Raw genomic sequence first — 12100 nt, 5'->3', positions numbered from 1 at the left:
CTTTTTTTCTTTAAATCTCAGGTTCCAACTCTTTGTGAAATATAATATAAGGTGAATACTTTCTGGTGTAGTCAGCTTTTGAGTTGACTTTGTTCTATCAGCCAATAAGTCAATTACAAATAAGTGATGATAACAATAAAATAAAAGACAAATATTTGCTTGCCTCCATAATCCAATCCAACTAGTTGCGTATAGCTCAAATGGGATTTATGAGGACTTGGAAACATCCATGCTTTACACACAGTTAATGCTGTGTGGTCCTGTCAGTACAAAAGCACGTTGAGTCATTTCAGTCAAACGCAGGAGTAAAGAATTAGTGGTGGGATTTCTGGGTTTAAAAATATAAACCTCCTCTGTCGGACTTCCCGGGTACGTTCTTTGTCTCTAATGTTCATTTAGAGGCAGTACATGCACACAGTCAGTTGCTTTAAAACTGCCGGCTGCTTATGAATTTAGGTCATTTTGTTACAGTCAGAAGTAGACTCTGTGTGTGTGTGTGTGTGTGTGTGTGTGTTTATTTCTGCCACGACTTTGCATTTTAAAGAGTTTGTAATTCAGGCCCAGAAACACTGCCGCTTTGAGTTTCCCAGGCTCGCTGTATCTTTCCACAGCTGACACTTGTGAATATAAATGCCTTCTTTTACTTCATAGTTGTCATTTTAACTAATTTAAGTTTGCAGTGTGAGCAAAATACTCCCTTCCAAAGCCACATTTAAATGCAACAGTAACTGTAATTATCCTGCGTCTACCTTATTTTCCCTCTTACTTTTCTGCCGTTATCTAAATTATAATCTCTGGCTTGAGCATTTATACCAAAGCACATTCTCCGGGGTATTCCACAGCCAGAGTTTCTCCTGCAAAGAAATTACTGGTGCTAAATGAAGCAATGATTTTCTTTATACGTGCCAGCTGTAGTGCAAATGGTTTTTAGTCTGCTAGAAAATCCAGTTCTTTTTCGGGAGATGAGGTTGAAGATGGAGTGAGTGGACAGAGGCCGTTTGGGTTTTGATCTAACAGCCTGATTATGTTGCATCACGCTGTTTTGTGTGCATGCTTTCCACTGTTATATTCATTAAGATGTCTTTTTGATCATATATTGACAAGACATCTATCGTCTTCACCTTTAATGCGTCAGTACATTGGGTAGAGAAGTTTAGAAGAATGCATTAAGATTGTGTTTTTTTAACATGTGGTGCTTTTTTCCTGCTAAACAGTACTCCGTTTGGTGTAGGTGAGGGGCGCTGCTTAGTGTAGAGCATGTGGGGAGCATGATACACAAAGAGCAATGCCTTTGGTGGACAGGCAGTGATCTTTTCTATTCTCTCATGTGCTCAAATGACTACTTCAATGATAAGAAGTAGTGGCAGAGTACATTTTGTTTCATTCGAATGATACAGATATTCACATTGTCTAGAAAAGTCCAGAAGCTGCTGTGCATGTATGAAAACAGCTTTAGTTTGTCATTCTGTCTCTGCTTTAGCGTGCTCGGCAAAAATGCGGATAAGCCTGACATAGGCTTTGAGCTTATGCCACTTTTCCCCAGGTTTTTATTCTCAATATTCACATGCAACATTCAGTACTGTAGAACCACTTAAATGATACCTGCGCTTATAATATCTTTACACATTTTTATGCCAAAAAGTTGTCAAAATAAGCGCACAAAAGAATGCAATTTTTCACTGTTATTCTCAGGTGAATGGAAAAGAGTTGTCCAAGTCCAGCCATGAAGAGACTGTGGAAGCCTTTCGCCCTGCCAAGGACCCCGTCGTGGTGCAGGTCATCCGGCGGACCCCCAGCGGGCGCCCCCATGGCCCCCCTCAGGAAATCCATGTGGTGGATGTGTGCACTCAGACTGACATCACCTTTGAACACATCATGGCGCTGGCAAAACTCCGGCCTTCAACCCCTCCTGTGCCTGACGTCTGTCCCTTCCTGCTCTCTGACAGGTATGCAGAAAATGTAAAGCTCAAAAAGATCAGGAGCCCTGCTTTCACAGAGTAAAGGGCTGTGAGCATCGCAACAAATAGTTATTATGTTTTAGCAACAAGTGATTTTATATTATTTCTTGATTTGATTTGATTTTTTTTTTTTATTTACGCCACTATGAAGATTCAGGTTTGTTGCAGCAGATAGCGATACAGAGTTTGTTGTTGTGTCCTTGTCTGACTTTGGCTGAGGCTGACAATAATTAAGGATGGGGGAAAATGAGCAATATCATTGAGCCACGAAGCAGAAATATCAGCGTTTGTAGGATTAGCATTACAAGTCTGGAGGACGACTGTTTGTTATAAATAAATTGTCTAACCAGCTAGACAGTTTATTCTGACAAATAGAGATTTGTTTGAATGAGAGACTTAGAATCATTCATGTCCTGCTTCACAAATACAGGGAAATGGGGAAAAAATGAAACAAAAGACAAATTATGGATAGTTTCAAGTGGTTCTGATTAGCCAAATGTGCTACATGTATCACTAGGCAGATGAATTCCAAGACCACAAATAAATGTTGTTACAGATAAAACGCCCTATTAGACTTTGAGCATGTGAACTTTCCAACCTGTCAGATCAGTGTACTACTTAAAAATTTACAAGGGGGATAGTTGTAGCTGAGTGGCAGATGCAAAATTGCAATAATAAGTCAACAGAGATTATTTTTTAGTAGTCAGACTAAATATATTTTGACTTAAATTTCTATATATTTAGAGAAAATATAACTAAATATGTATAATTCGTGGATGTGAGTCTGATCGTATCTCAACAGCTCAAGCGTTTGCTGGGTTGTACATCACTTCAAAGCCAAGTTGTTGTTTTTTTTTCCTTTTTTATTGTTTGTGAGAGCAATCCATTAAAAGATCTCCAGAGTTTGAAGCATCAACAAGAGGTTTTGCTGGAAAACAACAAAGGAAACATGGCTCCTTATTTCATCTTTTGGCATTTTAGTTTATGTGTTATGTGTTGTGTTTATCTCAGAGGAGAAGTAAAGTGTGTACAAGAAAAGTTTAGCATAAAAGAATATCTAGGTTTCACCTCGAGGGAATGAGCGAGAGCAACACTGCAGCTTTATTGCACAGAGCCGAGAAATTAAGACTGCCCCATTGTTTGGTACAGTAGATGATTAATTCCAAAAACAGTACACATTTTGAGTTGTATATTTCTTGTCTTTGGAGGCTTTCTTAAGTATTCAGTCAGTTAAAGCAACTGTGTGTCAATATTGCAGATATTATTTAAAAAAACTGTCTGAGTAAGTATCTTACATGCACGATATATATATATATCTATATATACTCAGTGTCACCATAGAAATCCTCACAGGAACTTCTGGCCTTAATTGGAGCTGCTTGGGGTATCATTTTTGCCTCATGGAAGGTTTACAAGGTGATTAAAGCAAATGGGCTAATAAAAAAGCTAGGCAACACAAAGGAATGTATGCCCGATCCTCACAGCCCCAGGCCAAGTCTGAATGTAATCAATGTGACCCATAAAACTCACATTTTCTTCTCTTCATCTGAGATCAGGTGCACAATCCAATATACGGCAGATTTTATAGCTATAACAAAGGTTTTGGCATCTTATATTTGGGGCTAGATTGTAAATTTGTAATTGTGTTCTTTGCACCCACTGCCAAATGTTGTTACATGAATAATATTGAGCCATCAAGCATTCTGACATTTACCAGTCTGTTTTTTTTATCACTGGAAGGTTGTTTTGAGACAGTTTTACAGTCCCGGGTAATCTGGGAGTCAGACAGCCCCTGGAAACATCACTCAACATGTTCGACAGAGTGTCTTTTTGAGGTTTTTGTCCACCGTGATTATCCTGTGCGGCACCAAAGCTTGTTCATCGCGTTAGGCCCTCACAATGCTGTTTTGTTCTGTGACTGAGGGAGGCATAATAGAATTACACTTTACAGTGTGGGGGGTTTTGTCTGTCAAGAGCAGGAAGCAAATTACAGTATGTGGATATGCTGTTATTAACACTCCAGCACCAATGAAAGCTCTTGACAAATCCTTTCTTCTTCAGATTTCAGCTAAGACAAAAGCAACTAAGTCCTGTCACTGTCAAACTGAGGAAACGCATCTTGCTTACACCCAAATCTCCACCTCTTTCTGTTTCCCTGGCTCCCTGTCCATCCCTTTTGACAGCTGTCATTCCCTTCATACAATGGACCAGGATTACTACGAAGGGACTGACTACCTCTCCCCTGTACCAGCTGATGGAGACAGGACAGAGGAGTTTGAGTATGAGGTAAGACTTATACTTGACATCAGTGCCAAGTGGAATGGTCAATATATACATAATATTACACCTAAAAAAATACTAGAAAAGTTACTTACTTAAAATGTAATGTCTGTACATCTTCTTACACATTAGCTATAAGGGATTATTATCAAAAGTGCATGCATGTGAGTAGGATCCCTGCACAGATGTGAAGTGTACATCTACGTTCCTGCAAACACATTTCTCCTGTGCTCATCTATTAAGGACAGATCCCAGGGGCACTGTAGTGCGAGATAATCAGCCGCATCACAGTCCTCGCTTCTGTTGAAAACTTCCAAGTGTACCCATTCTTGCTTGAGATTTGTAAGTTGTTTTCATGTGTCTGGAAGAGAAACCAAGGGAGCTGGTTGACTGAGTATGATCGAACCCAATTAAAGTGAGGTGTGTTTGGCAGCTGCTAGCAAGAAAAAAAATCTTTGCTTGTGCGTCTTTCCCAAAGTGTAAGTAACGCAATCAGTAGGATAGGTGATGCTTTGGAGGCTAATGATCTCTAGCACATTAGAGAAGCACTGATTCAGTGACAGGAAGTGATGAACAGACTGTGTCTGTTAACCGCTTTGGTCCAATATTCTTTATTTCCGAGTCATTGAGGTGCGAGCACAAAGTCAGCGAGGGCTCCTCTGGTCTGATGTATGATGATTGCTCACCCCTCCCTCCTCCTATTTGTTTCATTTGAATTTGTTCTGAATGTTTTCACCCACTGAGGTTGAGCTGTTTCTTCACATCCTAAAGAGATTTGTGCACCCATTTGTATCGCAGAGGCTTGAGTGTCAAATCGGAACAAATATAATGTATTAAAGCATCTTTTTACGCCTCATTGCTATTAGCAAATCCTATTATACTCTGTGTGCTTTGCAGCCTTTCCACTTTCTTTTTTTCTTTTTTTAAATGCTTGCGGGGTTTTATACTACCCTGATGTTGTTACACTTACTGTATGTCGACTGAAAATGCTGCGAGAGGGATATGGGCAGAAGCTGAAAAGCCGCTTTCAGAGTAGATATGATCACTGAAGCGCTGAAGGAGAGAAACAAGGATGAAGGAAAGGCACTTCTTTAAGATGTTTATTTTTATGTGATAGTTAAAGTTGCTAACTTTAATCTAATTTACTTTGTAAATTAGGTTTACATCACTGTGTGACAGTGATGTTAATAAGATTAAGAGAAGTTTGGTGCTTCAAGTGCACACTTATAGTTTACCCACTTTGTAAGGTACACCGTGCTAGTACCAGGTTGGACTGTCTTTAGTTTCAGAACAGCCTTAATTCTTTCTGGTGCAAATTTATTATGGTGCTGAAAACATTCCTCAGAGATTTTGGTCCATATTGACACAACAGCATCACACAGTGACGCATCCACAGTGCTAATAATATTTTACCAGGTGTTCTATTGGATAATTGCATTTGAGTACGATGAACTTGGTGAAGCAGCTATCAGAAGACGGTTACACTGTCATAAAGTGATAAACATGGTGAGCAACAATACTCAGGTAAGCTGAGGCGTTTACATGATGCTCAGCTGCTACTAAGAGGTCCAATGTGTGCCAAGAACATATCCTGATACCAATGCACCAACACCAGCATCTCCGGAGGATGGATCCATGCTCTCATGTTGTTTACACACAATTCTGACCCCATCATCCAAATTTTGCAGCAGAAATTGAAACTCGTCAGGCCCGGCAACATTTTTCAATCTTTTGTGCAGCAGATCATCAGTTTCTAAAATACTCAGACCAGTCTATCAGGCACCAACAACCATGCCACATTCAAAGTCACTTAAATCACCTTTCTTCCACACTCTGATGCTCGATTTGAACTTCAGCAGGTCTACGTGCTGAAATGCACCAAGTTGCTGCCATGTGGTATTTCACTAGCTGGGCCCACGTCCTCATTTTAGGTTTGACACCGTTTTAGTAGGTAAAGGCTTGGACATGAATTGAGCTGCGGTTTGGGGAAGGCCTCGAAGGGGACTGGCGACAGCTCCCGGGCCTGGCAGATCCCCGTGTACTAAATGGAAGTGAAGAAGTTAAAGAATTGAAAACAAGGAGAGAGGGAGGGTGGGGCACGTAAACGAGAATGAACTGATACATAATCTCCAATTAATGAGATATTGGCATTAACAATCAGTTGAGCATGTGTACCTGACAAAGCAAGAGAGTAGATCAGTAATTTAATCCAGGTCTGGGGACATATGAACAGGACACAGGAAGCCTTCCATTATATGGTTCATGTTAAGTTATAAAAACACGAGTGCCAAATTCTCTATTACAAGGTCTGACAAATTTCCGACCTCACAAAATAACCTGACATCATTACACATTACTGGTTATAGCTGTAATGGCATATAATTGTGTATTTAGAGGCAGCTAGGCATCCTTCATCTGATTGCAGTCTGTTGGTGTTGTATAAACACACACCCCCATATGAATATGTTGCCAAATAAAAAAAAAAAATGCTCTTGTCATCCACCCTAGTTGTCTTAAACGCCTCAACTTGCATTGACCCGAAAGTATCGAGTGAAACATTGTTTTTTAAGAAACACCTGCAACTTTCCGCATCGCTGATAATATGTTTACATGCACTCACACCAGTCAAGTGACTTTGTAATGTGTGAAAGGTGTTGCTCTTAGTAGTGACCCCACAGGGAATTTTATGCAGAGAGACGAGCAAATTTCAATCCAAAATGATATGCGAGTCAGAGTCTGGGAAAAACAAAAAAACGAACATGAACTTAAATAACTAGTAGCAGCTTCTGCACATTGCTAAAAGTTTCCTTTCATTTACACTTGTAAAATAAGGCTCTAACATAGACTTCACAAACCAGTTGGTGCCATCAGGGTGGCTACACCCATCTTTTATTGAGATTCTATGTCAAAAAATGTGCACTGAAACATGCGTTTCCTAGAATTCCTGCACGCATGTGGCCACAAAACTATATTAGTAACCATTCCTGTGATTACTTCAGGTGAGTTCTGCAGACATGAAGTACTCTAAGCACAGAGATAGTCCTCCCAATTTTCCTGCCAGCGGTAGCCATCCGCACATTTCTGGCTGCTTTTTCAATTACTGGTAATCAAAAGTGCGATTATTATGACAGCATCCAATGTGCTTTGATGGTTGGTGGCAATCTTCTCCTTAATCACGCCATCGCAGTCATTAATTTACTGTCAGCCCTCGTCCCCGTGCCGTGCTGCAATCTCCTTCCTGAGAGGCAGAGAGCTCGCCTGGAAAATAGAGGAAAAAAACAAATGAAAAGAGAAGAGAGAGGCAGTGATTGCCGAATGTGTGTTTGATGGTTCAGGAGTCAACCTCCTTTTGCAGAAGCTTCAGAGTGAGTGGGTGTGTTTTTTTTTTCCACACAATATTGTCTTAAAACAAGTAGGCAAAAAGAACATCTGATAAATAAAATGGGGTCACATCATTAGACGCGCACAGATTTGATGCCTCATCCACCATGTAGTAATGGTGCCAATCTATTTTCTCTGATCATTTAGCCACAGGTTTGCAGCACTATATCTAGCTATTAATTAGTCAGAAGTAAGTTTAAGCTTGTTTTACGGAGCCAGATAGGGGTGATGCATTACCTGCTAACGCTGCTGCTTCGCCTCAGTCGCGGCAATTAATTTGTGTGGTTTATTTTTAGACAGATGTCTCAGAGATGCTGCTAGTGATTTCCCACAGATATCCCACAATTTCACACATCATATTAGCATGCCAGAAATGCACTGTCTCCGTGGCTCCCCATTACCTCCATGACTGCTTCACTGCCTCTGGAGCCGTGCTTCTTTAATAGTATCTCCTCCAACAATAGCATGATATCTCATTAGAAACGTTTTTAATTTAACTAATGACTGATTTTTGCAGCTTATTTTGTTCAGGTAATCTACAGGTGAAGTTTCTTGCTTTTGTGTTGTTTACTAACGCATCAGCCGGGATTTTGAGCCGCCACAGCTTCTGAGGCACTCAATTAAAGATCTAAACTCCCCCTCAGATGGAGATGCTGGAAAAAAAAAAATCACAAAGCTCAGATGATGCAGATCTCCTTAAGCTCTTTGTCTCTGCATGTGCAAATGTGTGCTCTGTTGAGAATATGTGTAGGTGTAAGCATAAGATGTGCGCAGAGAACTGCTTGTGTGTGCGCGTCTACGGGATTGTGTACCCCAGCAGCAGCAGGTTACTGGTCCAAAAACACCTCAATGATCTGTCACCGTGTGTGTGACAAGCTGAGATACAGACGTGTGGGAAGAAATGAGTGGCAGTGGAGCAGGAAGAAATGGGAATTTAGCCTAAAGGTGTGTTTGTGTGTATGTGTGGAAGTGTGTGTGTGTGGTCTCAAAAACAGCTTAGTAGGGGTAGCCAGAAGCAGCAGCCATTGGCCTTTTCCCCCTTTTTTCCCTCATCTCATCCCAACATGACCAAACCCCCCCCCAAAGTCACCCATCCACTTCTGTAAAGTCCGCCACATCTGACACGTGTAACCAGCCAACCTGCTCCTTGTCAAAGAGGAAATGACTCTCACGGTTTCTGTCTGAGACCCCTCTGAGCCCCACCAGAATCCTCACCGCCACCTTATTTCTCTCGGCCCCCACCATCCTCCCCTTCACTCAACCACCTCGTTCCTGCTGCTGAGAGTGTTTTGCTGCTCTAATGAAGACCTTGGGAGGAGAGGCCATTTCACACTTGATTCCCTCCAACACCCTTGATATGTTTGAGCATTTGAAGATGGAGTGTAGGCCTGTGCAGCTCCGTGTTTGGCTGCACAGTGGCTAAAAGAAACCGAGTGCAAAGTGGTTTTAAGAGTCTAGAAACTGAAGAAAATAAAAAAAGCTCCACCAAAACGAGGAGCTAAAACGAAGGGGAACTTCTGTGATTTTTAGTTTTTTTTCCACTAGTGTTTATTAAAGACGAATAATTCATGTATTCACCAGGGTACCACGCTATAATCCAAGAGCCTCGTGGGAAATTTGCAGACCACTGATTTGTTAGTCAATAGTTTGTTTATCTGTCCCCACAGGACACGGAGGAGTAGTTTAGTACTGTAGCAAGTGTGTATTTTTGATGGCATTAGCATATAGTTTATTTATAGTCTAATATTTTATAACTTGGCAGAGACTTGAAAGAGAAAAACTCAGTCCTCTGACATTTATCAAAGCCCCTCCGATCAAACTCAGAGAGCCAAGAATGTCTTTCATGATCAAACACTTTCAATCCTAAAAAACCTCAGAAAAGTTGGAAATCCAGACTCAAAAATAATATCGTATTTATTTTGCGCTGAACTTTAGTGTCTATCAGTGGAACGGCTTCTTTGTGTTTGTGTAGCCATTGCCAAGCTTGTGCTTTTAGGCTAAGTGTATAGAATTTACTCCATTCAGTTTGTGTTTCTTCCTTTAAAGGTTAGAGGGGTGAGCTATGAGGAGTCTGTCTTGTGGACCCTCCAAACCTTTTAGTAAAATCACTCCATCTTCTTGATTTTTTTTTTTCCCTTCTTTTCCACTTAGGAAGTAGAACTGTGTCGACTCAACAGCCAAGAGAAGTTGGGCCTAACTCTGTGCTACAGGACAGATGAAGAAGAAGATGTGGCCATCTATGTTAGCGAGGTGAGTAGATAACTTGACGTTTATACGAGACATCCGCATCTGCAAACAGTTACACTGAGTGTTGAGTACTGTGAATACATAATTTCATACATTGGTCACTAAACTCAAAGGTTTTGTGACACTGGCATGTACACCACCGCACAAAACCCTGAATCAGTACCTGCTCATTTCTAGGGCATCAACCACTGCCCTTTTGTTTCACAGACACCCACTAGCTGTCCTTTGGCATGTGTGTCATATACATGTAACCATTTTATAGACTGTAGTAGGAAGGGTCTCGCATCCACTCCTCACACTGGGATGCTTTTTAAGCACCCTCTGGCATCAAATTTAAATGTGCTGTCAAAGTGTCATTTTTCAGTCATTTTTAAACAAAGGCAGTTTCCTCACCCTAATCATGAAGTTTTCGATGTCTCAAGCTAATCAGCAGGGAAAGGGAAAAGCTTTAAAACAAGTCACGAACTGCAGTCTCCAGCCTGATAGACCTGCCACGTATTCCACAGCCACCACTCTAAGCTGCATGCTTTATCAGTCTTTCAAACCGGCCTGCTAACCCTCTGTGTCCAAAACGGTTACAGCTGGTGTGTCAAGGCACCAATTCTAGCAAAATCAGACAGAACGAGGTGCAGTAATCCAAATTTGTCCTGTTTCAACACAATCATAATCCAGTGTTTAACTTAACAATCTGCATTCCTCAGTGGGAAGAAGAGACACTGGAGATGTGTGGAGATCTTTCTTTTATGTGGTGACATCAAACTTCTAGCTCTGTAAACACAAACATAAAAAATTATCATTTGGAGCTGATGACGCAGGTGACGATGACATTAACCAAGGTGTCGACAGCTCGTTTGGATGCTGTAAGTGCGATAAAGGCTGCACAAATCTAGACTGAGAGAGAGAAGCTGACAGGGAAAGCCATTGTAGTCGTTGGACCTTTTCAGTCATGCCAAGTAAAAAAAACTACTGGCCCTTGTGCTGTGTTAGTTAAAGACAATACAACACAGCAGACGGATGAGAGTAAGGATCCAAAATCTGTAATGAATGAGACACAGTATTCTCTCTGCAACATACATGTATCCTGTATCTTCTTCCTGAGAGCCATTTTTAATCCAGCAACCAGATTTAGGACTGCTAACCATTTGAAAGAAGACATTTCTAGCATACTCCAGTATATACATATTCTACCAATTTTTCAGTTCTTTTAAGACTAACACTTAAATATGAAGCTTTGTTGTTGAAATGGACAACCATCATCTTCCTACATCGGTACTTTGATGAAATGTCTAATGAAAAATCTCACACAAAATTACTCGTGACATTTAATATTCATCTTCAATGTGAGAAACAACAATTTCTTTATTTGGTGAAGTTTTAAAATTGAATTCTTTATCAAATCTGACATTACTGAACAGTTTAGCATTGATCTGTGTGTGCGTGATCATACTGTCAGCTCACCAGAAACAAAATGAATGCCAAGACAGCAAACAACAACAACAAAGAGGAAGAAGGAAAAAAATACAAAAGTGCTTTCAGGTCTTGTCTTTGTTGTTCATCCAGTCTCAGTGCAGCTGACAACAAGCACACACTGGCATACATGTAAAGAGAGAGACTATTTTTCTCCCACTTGTTGGAAGCATAGAAAATGCCATTCTCCGCTCTCCTCAACTTTCAAATTCGTTTGAAGTCGACTTGGACCGTGCAAGGTGTTCTCTTTGAGAGCTGAGTCGAATATAAATCACTGTGGTCGCTGGCTCCTGGCAGCATCCTTAAGTGTTTACTCTATAAAAAGTAGGGCTAAGAGGAGTGCACTGCATTTACATGAGGTGTCTGAATGTCACTGCATACTGGCTGCACTGGGAGTTGCGTGGGGGAAGAATACAAGGTTATTTTAAAACAAGCTGAATTTTCCAAATTTAGATTGTTGAATGGCCATTTTCCATTTTATTGCCTCATAGCACAGTGGGTGAATACATGTAGCTGATTCTCTAGACTTTTCAGTTCACCTGCTGTTTCTTTACTGCTCTGCCAGAGCCTCTTGCCCTTTTTCCTCTCACAGTTCAAAAACAGTTAGAAAAGGAAACTGCATACAAAAAAGAATAAAGCTGAGAGTCAAAGCTAAGATGCTCAATCTGTAAACAGCGGTTTCACCACTAACAATGTCATCTTCAACACGTAAATGGTTGTAAGTTATTCATGATCTGAAGTTCTCTCCTTGACTGCTGAGAAATTAC

At 40.7% G+C, this 12100-nt stretch overlaps 1 protein-coding gene across 2 annotated transcripts in view; it reads left to right on the top strand.

The window, feature by feature from the left end:
- Positions 1–12100, top strand: part of LOC100706642 (PDZ domain-containing RING finger protein 4) — a 112569-nt gene that overhangs the window by 92850 nt on the left and 7619 nt on the right. For both annotated transcript variants that reach the window (XM_005450997.4, XM_003443908.5), the window contains 3 exons: positions 1693–1946; positions 4142–4244; positions 9771–9869. In XM_005450997.4, the coding sequence (XP_005451054.1) occupies positions 1693–1946; positions 4142–4244; positions 9771–9869 (456 nt within the window). The remainder of the gene's footprint in view (positions 1–1692; positions 1947–4141; positions 4245–9770; positions 9870–12100) is intronic.

The sequence above is a fragment of the Oreochromis niloticus genome, linkage group LG7, assembly GCF_001858045.2.
Source record: "Oreochromis niloticus isolate F11D_XX linkage group LG7, O_niloticus_UMD_NMBU, whole genome shotgun sequence".
Classification (NCBI taxonomy): domain Eukaryota; kingdom Metazoa; phylum Chordata; class Actinopteri; order Cichliformes; family Cichlidae; genus Oreochromis; species Oreochromis niloticus.
The sequence above is the reverse complement of the archived record's forward strand: the minus strand, read 5'-3'. Positions and strand labels throughout refer to the sequence as shown.